A 15,363-nucleotide genomic window follows, 5' to 3' on the forward strand; every position below is an offset into this window, starting at 1 on the left:
AAAAAAAAAAAAGGCTGGAAACCAGTTTGTGTGGCTTTCACAGCTTGTATAAAGGTTACTCATAAGTCAACAACTTAAAGAGCCAAAGGCAGGTAAGGGTGACAGTGTAAGTTACCTTGGTCACTCTCAGGATCTCGTGTTTCACTGCTATCCTGCGTCCGCCCAGGGTTCCCCAAGACAGGATTGGGGGCTGACACACTTACAGATGGCGAGTGAGCCACCTGTGGAAAAGGGCCAGGTAGGTGGGGGGGAGTCAGCTGTCGGGGGTGGTAAGGCACACCAGGCGGGCAGACACGGGAGGAAAGCTGCTGCATGGCGATCATCTCTGGGCTGTCCATCATGGAGTCCCCGCCTTGAACCCCCCGCAGAGCCTGGGGGGCGGCTCCAAACAGAGAACCTGGTGCTGGGGCTGGAGGTGGCTGGAGCCGGTGTCCACCAGATTTACAGGGGGGTCGCATGTACCCTGAAGAAGGAACTCCATGAGGTAGAAAGCTTGATTGTTCAGTCCACTGGTTTGGGGGGAGAGGCGGTCTCATCACTCGGGAGTCCATCACAGGACCGAGAGTACGAGGCTGGTGAGAGGGTCCTGGCCCCATTGGGGTCTTATCATCTGGCCCCAAGGATCCTGGGTTTGTAGCACCATGGTTCCCATTCCAGACAGCAGAGTGTACTCGATTCAGGTACTTGTATGAACGGTACATATGGCTGGGAGGAATTTCTGAGGTTTCAGGAAAGTCGGGAGGTCGGGGTGGAGCCCCACCATGCCTGGAAGGCATAAATCCTGGTTGGAATTGAGTTGGAGAAAACATATTTCCATCCACAGTAGGGCCACTCATCTGCGCAAGCTGCAAAGATCCAGGATGCGACCCCATGTTCGGAAGGTGCGTCAGACCCCCACACACTTGCTTCTCTTCAGGGGTACCTAGCCTGGGCCCTCGGTGGCTGTTCACCCCAACGGGAGGCTGGCAACAAGAAAGCAAGACAACAGGGCTCATCAGACTCAACTAACATCTCTCGTAAGGCACATAATCTAGAGTAACAGGTTTTGCAGAACAGGAGGTGATGACTTAAAGTTAAGCTGGGAAGCAAGCAACTCTCTGAACCCCGAGACTCCTGCAGCTGCACAGTCTGAGCAGGCTGCTTACCTGCATGGCAAAAGGTTGATGCTGCTGCGCAGGCTCTCCCGGGTGTGGCTCGGGGACCCTACAGGAGACGTGTAAGCTGGCAGGATCTGACCCCCGAAGAGGACCAAACGTTCCTGGGACTGCTGGCCTCTAGAGGCGGAGAGAGTGAGTGAGCGAAGACATTAGGCAGGAAATGAGGCCTTTCCCTGAAGGTGAGCACACTGCTGAAAAGCCACTAAGGACTCCGGGCAGAGTGGCCAAGCAGCAGGGATGGCCAGCCCTGCGGCTGGGCTGAGGAAACCCCTGCCAGGATGCCGGCGCCTCTCCGAGGAGACCAAGCTGCTGCTTCCCGTCTTCCCACTGTTTCACCCTCTCTGAGTGCGTTCGGGACTATTCCCCTCGACTGCCCCCACATGAAACTGCAATACCATAGCCAGGGTGTGCCTCCCGCAAACAAGACGCTCTGCTTTAGGTGTGGAGCAACTGTTTCACCCCAACTTTTGCCCACACTGAGATGGAGATTCAAATGATTAGGAGAAAGAAGGAATAAAGAGTAAAGGAAGGACAGATGAGGGGAGAAGAAATCATTCACGCACAGAAAAACGAGTTGAGAAGCGGAGCCAATAGGAGCCACGCGGCATTGAGGCCACCCCTTACCATCTGGTTTAGGAGGGGTGCCCGGCTGGGCACGCCTCCGTAATGTGGGGGGCGGGAGAAGCCCCGGCCACTGGAGGTGCCCAGCTCCCGGGGCAGCTGCGTAGCGCTGCTGCTCTGATCACCCCCAGAGGCTCGGCGTGCAGGCGGCAGGGACTTCCCCCCATTCTCCACTGGCTGCTGCTTCCTGCCAGGCCCCTCAGAGTCCCTAGAGCGGGTGCACACGTGACTTCCACCACTTCGCCCTGCACGGCTCCGTCTCTTTTCTCGCTTCTCATCTTCTCTGACCCAAAATTCTTCATCAGTGTCGCCATCTTCACCAGGAAAATGCTTCATCATTGCCCGATGGAAACACCTCTCTAAATTATCAGACATCTTGGTGTATTCTACAGTAAGAAAAAAAGGATTGACCTCTAGGTGTAGCTTTTATAGGCCACAAAAGACAATTCTACTAATGAAGCAATAAAACAAGTGACTGGGGCAAACTCTAAATTTAATTCAACTCAAACATTATGAGCCAGGGATACAAGATGAAACCACATATGGTTTCTGCCTTAAGGGCTTTGGATTGAATGGCTGATACAGTGAGTCTAAGATTATTAACCCAAACCAGTCCTAAGCATTTAATTCTTTAAGGTTAAATTAAAAAATATTAAATGCAATCACTGAAACTATCTAGGGAAAAGACTACAGCACTTTGAGCTACGGAATGAATGATTCCACATCCTCTTATGGAACTGTGTGCACTGCAAGAGACTTAACTCTGTGAACTTCAGCTCCATTCAGGATCAGTCTTGACTGTTGTTAACTGCCTATGTCAGACAGCACAGTCTAGCTGCAGATGGTCTCTTAGGTTGATGAGATCATCTGAGCTCTCTGCGTGTTTCCCAGACTCTCCTCCTGGCGCCAAAGGCACAGTGACATGTGCATCCAGAGCGAACCCCCACTTACCACTACTGTCCCCGTTGTATTTCCGACAATTCCTGAATATAGTCTTCATGTCATTTACAAATTCCTCCTTAGTGCAGTATAAGCCATTGTTCAGTTTCTTCTCCATGCTTGAAATATCCATGGGGACCTAAAAAAGGAAGCACACAGTTATAATAGATGGGAGCAAAAGCATGTAATATGAGGCACAGGAATCATGCCATTAGGAGTTTCTAACAGGTCTCCAGTGCCCTGACTCCTAAGGAGTGATAGATGAACTTTAACTAAAAAAATTTAAAAAGACACAGATGACTTAGCATGGAAGTGCAAAGTAAATCTCTACCTTAATAATCTGGTAATAGTTAGGGGCATAAGATTCATCCACTGGTTCCAAAAAAGGCCATGAATCCTTATGAGCCTTCACCACATCTAGAACTGAGAGGCACAGAGAGCTTCATTACACTCCGGGAGTAATTCTATGAGAAATACAACAGTTGGAAACGAACTGACCTTTATACATGGCAGTGAAATCATCATCCAACTCAAAGCTGTGAATCAGAAAATAAGAAGAGTAACTTTGACCACTTTCTCTTCTAAATCTTTTAATTCAATCACAGAGACATAGCTGACTGCATCAAAATTTAAAATAATCTTTATTCAAATAATGAACAGCTATACACCAGAGACATTTTATGGGGGTGGAGTGGGGAATGGGATCAAAAAAATGGGGGGAGGGATGCACAGGACTATGGTGATGGCACATGGGTGAATTGGTGATGGGAAGTCCATAGGGATTGCAGCTGAGATGGAAAAGGCACAAAATGATGTAAAAATAAACTATTATAATAAAAAAGAAAATTTTTATTTAAAAAAGTGATGTACTGATAATGGACCTGAGAATAAGAACTCAAAGATTAACATCTTTTAGCAAAAAAAAAAAAAAAAAATTCCCATATCTATAAAATGTTGGTATTGACCAAGATGAACAGGAACTTAGGCTTTACTTTACTCGGTGTGTGGTTTGTGATCTAAAGAATACCAAGTAAGCATAGAGAGAACAAGGAGCTTGGGAGCATCGACCACTGCCAGCCAAGCAGGGCTGTGGTGAGGCTCCGGAGAAAGTGCCTTAGAACAAGGTCTGAGTGTTTGAGAAGATAATGGCTGCTACGATCTGGTTCACTAGATACTTACAGGTCCTTAGTCTTTTTTTCTTCCCTCATCGGGGAGTTAGGGTCCAGATGGGAAAGTTCTGGGGGGAGCTCTTTCCCTTGAGCCAGCAGCCATGCCCTTTCTTCCCTGAGCTTTCTCCTTTTGGCTCGATCTACAAGGAACAGAAAGTGTTAGTGCACAAGTGAGTTAAGTATTCTCTAGATGATTCTATGTTCTTTGTAATTTTGAGAAAACGAACAACTATAAATAGAATAGTGTCATGAAACTATTTTTGCTTCCTTTGCCATCTTCTTTTAGTTACTAGGATGTTTCTACAGATTCTTTATGAAAAACAGAAATGAGCAGACACCTTTCCTTAAGTCATACTGCATTCAAGTTCGGGAATGAGGGCTGCAGAAGGCAATGGCTGGCGATGTAGAAGGAACACAAACGTGGAAGGGAAAAAATAGAAGATGGAGGGGTTATTTTTCTTCAATGACCTGAGGACTTTTTTATCTTTCTTTTAAAAAAGAATACATGCAGACTCTCAAAACAAGCACGTACAGGACTTTACAAGCACATACATGCTGTTTTGAATTTGCCAACGTCTCCGTGCACAACCGTTTGTCTCTGCCTTCCTCCACACCCCGCCACTGGCAGTGGTCCCTACCCAGCCAGCGGCAGTAAGAAGTCTGGCTGGAAAGAAATGAAAGATGCCAACTGGAACTGGCAGGGGCTGGGAGCAAGGGATAATTTTTTTCTGGCTCACAGTCAAGGTGATGAGAAACACACTTGGCATTCTACTGCTGGCCTGAGCCATCAGGGAACGAGTGAGATGAGGAGCACTGTAAGCCAGCGAGATGAAGAAAGAGAGCAGGGCAGGTCCTCTAGTTTGTCCCCCAGGGACAGACTCCACATCTACCAGCTTAGCTAGGAGCGTGATGTGACTCTGAAAACAGTGTTCTCCCTGGCAAGTTCCACTGACTTGGGTCAAGTTTTTACTTATAAGTACCTAGTATGCTGTAATAAATTACAGGAGCTTTGCTATCATCAACTCAATAGTTTTTCTTTTAAAAGTGAATGGTTTCAAGCTTAAAGTGTAAATAACTAAAAAAATAGCTATGTAACTACTAAACTGTCCAATCTTAACAATTTTGCTTTATAACAAGTACAATATTTGGCTGCTCCATATTCCATTTTCTAGTTGACTGCAACTTTTTTTCATTTTGTAAAGTATGTCATGACTGTTTTTTTCTGTTGGCTGTAAAACCTGGTACTCTTAAAATACACAGAAGAAAACACAGGCAAAACATACTGTGACACTGGCTTCAGGAGTGTTTTGGGGGTTAGATTCAAATGACAAGGAAAAAAGGCAAAAAACCAAACGGGACTACATGAAACTGAAAAGCTTCTGCACAGCAAAAACTATTAAAAAGTGAAGAGATACCCTATGAAATGGGAGAAAGTATGTGCGCACCATACACCCGACAAGGGGCTAACCCACAAGGTCTACCAACAACTCTCACGACACAACGAAGGGAAAGCTGCCCTATCAAAAACGGGCAGGAGTTCAGTCGACACTTCCAAGACACCACACAGATAGTCGCAGTCACATGAAAAAATGCTTGTCATCACTTACCAGGAAACAAAAATCCATGTAACAATGAGCTACTACTTCTCATATGTTGAGAATGGACCAAAAAAACTCAGATTTAGTAAGGACATGGAGAAAACGCAACCCTTGTATCTTACATACTGCTGGTGGGAATGTACGCTGGTCTGATTCCTACAGAAAATAGTATGGAGGTTCCTCAAAATATTAAAAATGGATGTACCCTAGGACCCAGCAACCCTACTCTTTGGTATATAGTCAAAGAATGCAAAAGCACTAATTTAAAGGGACAGATGCACGCCCACGTTCACTGCAGCACTATTTGTAGTAAAAGCTATGGAAACGATCTTAAGTGCCCCAAGGGCAGGTGAGTGGCTAAAAATGTGGCAGAGACACGCAATGGACACAGGCCTCAACTATAGAGAGAGGGGGAGTGCTGCTACCGCAATAACCTGTGTGAAACTGTGTGAGATTATGCGAAGCAAAGTCAGTGAGGAGAAACACAAATACTAGGCAACCTACTCACGTGGACTACAAAGAAACACCAAAAAGGAACAAAAGTAAACTAGGAGCTTACTGGTTTGAGGGGTTTAAGCACTATCACCATGCTAGCCTGAGTTTGATCCCTGGCCTGGGAGCCTACCCACAGGGTGCAGCAGACCTTGCCTGACCTGCCTGTTCTGCTCCCCACTCTTTCTCTGGTGAAGCCTCTCACCCTGTTCCACTTCCTGTTACCTCTGGACTGTACCCCAGTACACCAAAACAAACCCAGAAATTATTGAGTGTAGAGCTGAAATCATATGTGGGACTAAGGATCACCAGAGAGGAGGCCTGATGGGACCATAGTGGAGGACTATGAGTATGTCTAGGTGGTGTGGCGTGGTAAAACATCTGAAAACGTATGAACATATTCTAACATTACCTCAAAAAAAGGTAAAAAAAAAAGTGGTCTTTTAACACATCTTCTTGTGTGTATGTATGAAAGTTTTCCAAGAACTACCAGATAGAGGAATTAACTTTATTAGGCAGTGTCAAGGTATTTCCCAAAGGTTTGCATCTACTCTTTTCATTGTGATCTGAGTCACCTCACATGCACTTTGGTGTAACACTGTTTTTGCCAAACTCATGGATATGACAAAAAATCTTTGTTTTCATTTGTATTTTCCAGGTTAAAGGAAAACACTCTCTTGCTTATTGGCCATTTAGTGTCTTCTGTGAATTTCCCACTGACATTCCACTTTTTTCCCCGTGGCTGTAGAATTTCTTACGGATTTGGAGAAGTACTTTATATAATAACCTGATAGCTAAGTCTGTTGGTATATATTAAAATTACCTTTCCCCTTTTGGTTTGTGTCTTTGCTTTATGGTATTTTTAACATATGTAAGCCTTAAGCAATTAACAGACAACTTCCCCCTCTCAAGTTTTGGTGCTTAATGATATTTTGTTAACACTGATTATCTGAAAGATATTCACCTGTATTTTCTTCAGAAGAGTTGTGGCTTTCAGTCTGTATGGAACATATTCTTCTGAGAAGCAGAGATGTTAATTTCTTCCCTCGCCAGGAGCAATGACGCTGGTGCCATGACCCTCCCATCCTTCCCCAGGATGGCATTCTGCTTTATGGGGCCTTACCTATTTTCTATGCCATGACCATTCTCTCACCAACCACAGCCTTTTTTCCCCCATATGGTATATAGTGAGCGTTCCTATCAAATTCTTTTTGCTGATTTTCTTGGGTATGCTAGGAACTTAGCTCATCTGTATCAATCTCAGAACATGAAGATTTAATATCATGTATCAGAGCAAACTTTCCCACTTTTCAATGCTGTTTTAAAATTTTTCAGTTTAGGCCCTCCCTGGTGGTACAGCAGGTTAAAGCTAAAGCCACTTCCGCATGAGTTCGATTCCCGCCTGCCCCGAAGAAGATCCACATGGCGCGGCAGACCTCTCCTGACCCGCCCGCTGCTCCCCTCAGCAGTGTACTTTGTGGATCTGCCTGTTCTGCTCCCCACTCTGTCTCTGGTGAAGCCTCTCGCCACCCCTGAGCTCTGGCCTGTACTCCAGTTCTGTATGCACAAATGAATAAATCTTTAATTAAAAAAAAAAAAATTTTGGCCCCCAACTTTAAAACTAATATTGTTAAGAAAAAAAAAAACAAATCCAAAAAGTTCATCTTTGGTTGACGTGGGTCTTAACTCCACCTGAGTTTGACAGTACCCCCCCACCCAATCTCCATTCTTTAACTGGAGAGAGTGGGCCGCATGTGTAGTATTTTCCACATTTTGTACTTAGCAGGTGGCATCTCATCATGACGGCAAGGTATCCCGCCTCAGGAATTCCATGTAAACTGGTAGCAATACTAGAGGCTGTGTTCAGACAAATAGGTTTGATGCATTCGACTTCCTTTTCTTTGCATCAGGAGGTGTACTATCTGGTTGTCCCGTTTTGTGATGTTACAGCTTATCAGCGTTAGCCTGATTCAGTATGAAGCTCCTCATCAGTCTCTCATCTAATCTATTTAGCAGCTACTGACGACTGACCAGAGTTCCAAAAATAAAAAATGATCTGTGCACTATTTACTTAATGCTTGCCAGGTATATAACTGGAAGCCATTACTTCTTTACATACAACAGCTGCTTTAGGGAAGGGGACTACAAACCGCAAACTACAGCACGCAGGGCGGATAACACCCTGCTCTTGTAATAGTTTTAGTGGGAAATAGCACTTTATGGCATGCAAGCTATCTTGGGTGTTTTCAGAAAATCTTTACTTTAGGACATGTTTTAATCATCTTCTAAAACCTTAATTACTTTGCCAGGCCCTCCCTGGTGGTGCAGTGGACTGGAGCACTGCACTGTGAAGCGAAGCAAAGCCAAGCTGTGGCCTTTCAGTGTGAGTTCGATGCGCAGCTCTGGAGGTGCTCCATGACCCGCCCACTGCTCCACTCAGCAATGTACTTTGTTGATCTGTCTGTTCTGCTCCCCACTGTCAGTGGTGAATCCCCTCACCGCCCCTGCATTCACCCAGGTCTTGAATACATAAATAAAATCTTTAAAAAGAAAGAAACACTTTGCCTAGACCCATTCTTTCATTAGTTGTTAATTTATCCCTATTATTTCTGCTACATTCATTAACTAACTCCTTTCCTTCATCAATTATTGGTACAGTTTGTAAAGGAAACAAAAAAGCTTGATTCTTCCATCTATTTTACCACGTTTTTTTGAATACCAAGTTGTACTATTAACCTCTTAAGATAACAGTGCTTTCAAAAAACACCACATCATGAACACAAGCACCCGCAACATATATGATGCTTTTCGATTTACTGCGTCTTGTCTGTTTTGTTTATTCCAGTGCTCAAAAAGCCCCATTGTTGGCTGGTGAAAAGGCACCTCAGGGCTATAATTCTACCATGTACATTTACTCTGCCTTTCTACCTTTGTAATGTGAAGACGACAGGAGTGACTTTTTTGGTTCAGGATTGTATTCTGGCACAGAATGGGCAAGCTTTTCTTAGGCCTGCTTACATACACAGCCACTACCCAACACACCCAGGTATGACTGGTAGTGTTCCTTTCAACGATGCTAGATATGAAAGAAAAAGCTCCTTCTATAATGGTATTTATAATGGTATTATAAAAATGTGTATAGCACCACATCTAATAAAGTATGCAAAGACAATTTAAAGGATATTTTGTGTGTTTAAAATTATTTGTTAGTAGTAAATCAAATTACTTTTTGCTATTCTATGTGAACGACACAGCAGAGGTTAAGAGTAACAAGCAGAAACGGAAAGGAGCAATACAAGGACCAAATCTAAGTGCTCTTGCGCAGATGCAAAGTGAGATGGGATCTGGATGATGAACAAGACAAAGCAACGCACGATACCCTGACCACGTCAGCACAGCTCAGTTACATGAGAGGCTGAGTTCTGACTACGAGGAGGTTACTCTCAGGCACACGCTGTTATCAGAAAGTCCACATACCTTCCACTGCCTTGACCTTTTCCTCCAGCTCTCGTTTCCTTTCTTCCTTCAGCATCTGTTCCTGCTCCTTCTTCTGCACTGCGAGAAGAATTTGGCGTTCTTCTTCCTCTTCTTTGCGCTTCTGTTTTTCTATTCTTGTAAGTACGGGTGTCTCCTGTGAGGAGGCAAAAAATATAAAGGATCAATACACAAAAACACAGGATCAGTTCTTTGGAAGAGTTAAGATCTAACTTTTGTTTGATAGATGCAGTAATTAAGTAGGCTGGGAAATTTCATAACTATGAGTTGACTTTACCTTTGACAGAAGGGCTGTATGGATATAAAAGCACATGTATGAATATTTTAGAACACTTAAAACTGGATAAAAGTTTCTGGCCCAGTAATGTCCACCATCTTTGGGAGATAATCCCCTCCGCCTTTTAAAAAACTGATTAACATTAGTTTAAAATCAGATCTAGCAATGTTCTCTTTTAATGACATTCACTGCCAAATGCCCAATCACCATCTACCACTAAACTGTTCCCTCCCCACCTTCTTTGGTAATCATCAATTAGTGGTCAGTGTCTTAGGGTTTGTTTCTGTAGCGTTTTGATTGCTTTTTTCTTTATAGTCCACAAAAAATGAAATCAGAGATTTTCCCTTCTTTCACAGTATAGTCCTCTGAATGTCTATCCATGTGATCAAAATTTCAAGAAGTCATGCTGTATTATAACACATTCATTTGTTACAAGACACTTGGTTGCTACATATCTTGGCTGTTGTGAACAGTGCTACACTGAACTCAGGGTGTATGTATTTTTTTGAGTTAGTGTTTTCATACTCTTCAGGTAAACACCTAGAAATGGGAAATCCCCCCACTCTTTTCCAAAGTAGCTGCATCAATTTACACTTCTACTAACAGGTACAAGCTTTCCTTTTTCTCCATTTTCATCAACACTCATTTCTTAATTTTTTTGGTAACAGCCATCCTCACTCGTGTGGTTTTGATTTGCATTTTCCTAGTGATAAGCAATACAGAACATCTTGCCAAGGGTCTACTGGCCACCTGTTTATTTTTGGTGAAATGCAGAATAGATTCTCAAGATGCCAATTTTTTACTGAGGTTGTACTTTTGTACTTTTACTGTTGTTTATTTTCATATGGTTTGCAAATACCTCCTTTTGGGAGATACTCTTATAAAGAGTAAGCTAGACTGGAGATAAGAAATTGAGGCAATTCAGAGAAACAATCTTAGAAAAAATTATTTGATGAAAGTGAAATCTTACAACGTAACCTTCTTTAAACTAAAAATTTACAATTTTAATAATGCCATGATTGAGTAAAGCCGGTGACTTATATTTTACTAAGAGTAAAAATAGGAGTTTGGTGGGAAGGGCCACCATTTTGCCTAAAGATACAGAAGAGACAAAGGAGAATGCACAGAAACTTGTAAATGTAATTACACAATCTGGCCGGCACTTTCCCTTGTCTTCCAGCACCAATACCTCAACAGGAAGATTTTAAGTACTAACTAGGAATGTGGCCACCTAACAAATCTAATGGGAAAAGAAAGGCAAACAGACACGTAGGACCATCACCATTGTAACTTATGAAAATTGGTTGTGACTATTTCCAAATATGACTAGTTTTCAGCTAGTCTGTGGCCCAAAGATACTGAAAGCAGGAATAAAATAATTTATTTTCAATTCTTCCCCTTGACTTTGTGCTGATATGAAAAACAGAACTGTTGTAAACACTGTTATTGCAGTTAGTAACTGTTGCCTGCAATGGAGGACACTCAAGTTGCAGAGACACACAAAAAATGAATCAGGTATGGATAAAGGAAGAATTCAGCCTACCCCCACAGAAAAGATAGTCAATTATTCACCATAGGTGAAACAATTAGGAATATTTTTTTTTTCAGTAAGAACAACAATCTTCTATTTCATATAAATTTCCAAAAATGTTTCCCTAAGAAACTTAAGTGGCCTTAACGTGGGAAGAAAAAATTGAAAATGAAGATCCCTTTTCAAAAAAACATTTTTACCATTCATGTTCTATGAGCTTAATAAATAGGCTAAGAATCCGGAATAACAGAGGAAAATGAAAAACATGCCATTATTACTACTGCAATACATAATACTGCCCCATGAATAAGTTTTGGTAGCCCAAGTAGTATTAGAGTTCCTGAGTCTTTATCCTATAACCAGAGCAGGCAGTTTACAGATATTAGGCGTTTCCGAAATGGGGATGCGAGTGGGGGCTGAGCGTCAGCTGTTCCTCTGAAGCAGCATCTCTAGTTACCACCTCTAACCACGCTCCTCTCCCCACCTCCACTCTCCAGGTCTGTCCTTACTCCGGCCTTTGGGCAACATCTTTACCCAGTTGAAAAGTTATGATGATGGAAATACAAACCAGAAAGAGAAAGAAAATAGCTGTTTGCTTTTTTTAGCTGTATCGTGAGTTACCCTAAGCTGATACCTAGCACACCATATGACAGGGTAGCGGAAGAGAAGGAGACAGCGGGAAACCAAGCTTTGTCAAATATCACTCAAAGCAAAATGCAGTGCTTTCTACAGTAAGGCACAATGAAAAAGGAGTGGGGAAAACAGGCATATATAGTAATCCTAAGTTATACACATAATGTTTAATATGTGCATTCTGCCTCACCCCAACAAAGGACTGCAAATGCAAACAAGAAATAGTCTTCCATTAACTAGAGTAGGGGATATTATACATGATTGTGATTTTAGTGAGGACTAAGGAAATGCTAGCTTTCTATAGTCACCATGCTTTGGTGAGACAAATGCTAACGAATTATGTCATTACCTGAAGACATAATACTGTGTCAGACTTTGGTAAATAGGGTGGGATTAGGTGTTTAAATGCTTTATAGATCAGAGGTCTGACAGAATGGAGAGATTTTAAAGAGAAGCTAATTGGAAACATCACTGAAATAAGCTAAAGGATATTAAACAGAATCTGTGGTTTTCAACCAGTGTGCCTCTGTCACTCGCAGCAGCAGCAATGTGGAATTTCCCGGCAGAAATACCCAGTGCAGTCCTATTCCAGGAGACAGTCTCCTTTTCTGATCTTTGCCCCAAGAGTAACAATTAAAAGATTTTTTTTTAAGATTTTATTTGTGCATACAGAACTGGGGTACAGGCCAGAGGCTCAGGGGCGGCGAGAGGCTTCACCAGAGAGAGTGGGGAGCAGAACAGTCAGATCCACGAAGTACACTGCTGAGGGGAGCAGCCGGCGGGTCAGGAGAGGTCTGCCGCGCCATGTGGTCACCTCCGGGGCAGGCGGGAATCGAACTCATGCGGAAGCGGCTTTAGCTTCTCAGTGCAGTGCTTTAACCCACTGCGCCACCAGGGAGGGCCCAATTAAAAGATTTTTAAGACATTAAGATTGGACTTCTGCATGACCAACAGAGTCTGGTCAGAGATGCTGCCTGAAAGATTTCAAGGGCCTAAAGAATTTCTACTGTTCATAGCAGTGAACACTTAGTTCACAACTAAGGGTTTCTCCCCTGCACTTGATTCCATACCACATCGACAATCTAATAATGTGCAGTTACTTCCATCTCAAGTGACAGAGAATCTAAAAAGAAAAGAAATACTACCAAGCCTGACTAAAAGACATTTTAGTTTTTTAAGTTAAGCTTTTACTTGCACCAAAAAAAGAAGGAAATTTTTGGTCTGTATTTAGGCTACTATGAAATCTGGATATAAATTATGGTATCTGGAACTGAGCCAAAGAGATTCATGGGGAGTTCGGTGTCAAGGCAATAAAGATTATGGAGAGGACCCAGGGAGGCAAGCTGAGCAAGAAAACCACTTGAGAACAATGGCTAGATACAAATCACTACAGGCCATTCTGGAAGTAATGAGTACTAGGGTCAAGAAGGGACCGGGAGACTGAAGCCAGTCACTATGGAGCTGCCAGTTTGGATCCTTTTTTGGTTCACAAGCATGATGACTGGGTGTTCACACATTTTTGTGTTATGTCAGCAAAATTACCCTACTGATCAGGAGGGAAGACTGCCAATCCAAAGATAATTAGATGTTGGGTAATTTATCTCTTGGCAAGGACACATCGATCATAGGGAAAAAAACAAATATATAATGGGTAAATCTAAAGTAATTAAAAATTTCTAACTAGTCTTTCCCTTTTCATACCTCAAGGTAGAATACAACTGAACAACAAGATCTCTGCAATACACTGTCATGTTATCACTCAACCTAAGCGTCACAGCAAGGCCGAGAAAGTACTACAAGGCAGTCTAGACGGTATGCGCGAAAACAGGCTATGGAAACAGGCGAGCGCCGAGTTTGAGCTTGGGAATCTTTTCAGCAAGCAATGGAGAATTACCTTGGGAAGGGTCAGCAGAAAGAAATACTGGGGGTGAGTGCCCAGGTGCCTTTTCACAAATGGCAAAAGTGTCTTTGCAAATATTGGCACTCTGCCTGCCTCCCCCTCAGCCTTGACTCCATCCTTTATTTCATCCTGTTTGTCCTTACCCTCCCTTCATTTTAGCCTCCTCAGGTCTCAGTCTTCTCCCACCTTGCCAATTTTTAAATCTCAGTAAATGCAAATATCAGGTTTGTCCTTTCCCACATGTGTGATGCTGCATAAAGTCATTTAACACTGACATCCCAAAGGCAAAACCCCCAACACAGTTGGATCCTGGGTGCAGCTTGGAAAAACTATATGTGGCCCCAAACATGCTTTTTTCTGTCTGGCATGTCTCTGCTTCTTTCAGAGGACAGAGGAACACCCAAAAGGCACTTACAACTTTGTCTTGTCCTCACCAAAGTTTGTCTTAGAAATGTGGGCAGTTTGACTCCACAGTGAGACTCTGCCTCTTAGGTACTAAAGACTGGGTTCATCCATCCTAAATCATGCCAGTGCTATTGGCATGGCATGCCAGAAACCTGCTACAACCTCCCTCACTCCTGCTTCTTCTAACTTTTCCATGATTTGTCCACTTTTAGTCACTTCTCAAAAAGGACAAAGACAAGGATCATAAGAACTCATCTTTCACTCACCACACAACCACTTGCAAAATGATCCCTACACCTGCCACTCTCATGAACTATTTCCCCTCTCAAAGATCAACTTCTTCTCCATTCTAGATCAGTATTTCCAAGACCAGGGATTCTACTGCAATTAAAAAAAAAATTATATATTTATGCACACAAGAACTGGGGTACAAGCCCAGTACAGAGGTGCAGAGGGTAGAGAGGATTTATCAGAGAGAGAGAGCTGGGAGGAGAATAGTGAATCCACTGAAACACACTGCTGAGGGGAGCAGAGGACGAGTCAAGAGAGGTCTGCCACGCCATGTGGGTCAGTTCCCTGGCCGGGGATTGAACTTGTGTTGCAGGCTGCGGAGAGCTACACAGTGGTGCGCTTTAAACCCTTGCACCACCATGGAGGGCCCTATCTGCTATTTCTTTCTGGACGTAGCAGTCACTGATTTTTTACATTACTGTAACTTCCAAAGTAACTTATCAAGATGATACCAGACAGATCTTCCTAAAATAATGTTCCAGTGACATCATTTCCCTTCCCATTGCCTACTGAAGACATAAACATTATAGTGGATCAAAAAATCTTGTTAATTCAGCATTTTCTTCTGCCTGTGTCTTACAACATGTTACATGACAATCATGACATCCAAACACACTAGGTTAATCAACCATTATGTATTATATCCTGCCTCTGGCTTTGTTTTTATTAATACCATAGTGTGGAAGGCCCTCCATCCCCACTGTCTCTGTTAAAAACTTTAGCCACATTATATATGGATGAGTTTATCCTTAGTGCTTGTAGTTCTGAAAGAAAGTACCTGTATAATTCCTTTTCTTCATAGAAGTACACATTAGAATGTTCCATAACTGAGCTTTTAAAAATGGCACTGGTGGC

The 15,363-nt window shown here is 42.9% G+C and overlaps 1 protein-coding gene across 1 annotated transcript in view; it reads right to left on the reverse strand.

Moving 5' to 3' along the window:
- CECR2 (cat eye syndrome chromosome region, candidate 2) overlaps nt 1-15,363 on the reverse strand; it is a 33,422-nt gene that overhangs the window by 7,449 nt on the left and 10,610 nt on the right. The window contains exons 6-13 of the mRNA XM_012732253.1: nt 9,454-9,607; nt 3,897-4,026; nt 3,216-3,253; nt 3,049-3,140; nt 2,730-2,856; nt 1,782-2,164; nt 1,146-1,274; nt 116-962 (exon numbers count right to left, since the gene is read on the reverse strand). Of these exons, the coding sequence (XP_012587707.1) occupies nt 116-962; nt 1,146-1,274; nt 1,782-2,164; nt 2,730-2,856; nt 3,049-3,140; nt 3,216-3,253; nt 3,897-4,026; nt 9,454-9,607 (1,900 nt within the window). The remainder of the gene's footprint in view (nt 1-115; nt 963-1,145; nt 1,275-1,781; nt 2,165-2,729; nt 2,857-3,048; nt 3,141-3,215; nt 3,254-3,896; nt 4,027-9,453; nt 9,608-15,363) is intronic.

Source organism: Condylura cristata, unplaced genomic scaffold (genome assembly GCF_000260355.1).
Source record: "Condylura cristata isolate star-nosed mole 26May11 unplaced genomic scaffold, ConCri1.0 scaffold00034, whole genome shotgun sequence".
Lineage (NCBI taxonomy): Eukaryota > Metazoa > Chordata > Mammalia > Eulipotyphla > Talpidae > Condylura > Condylura cristata.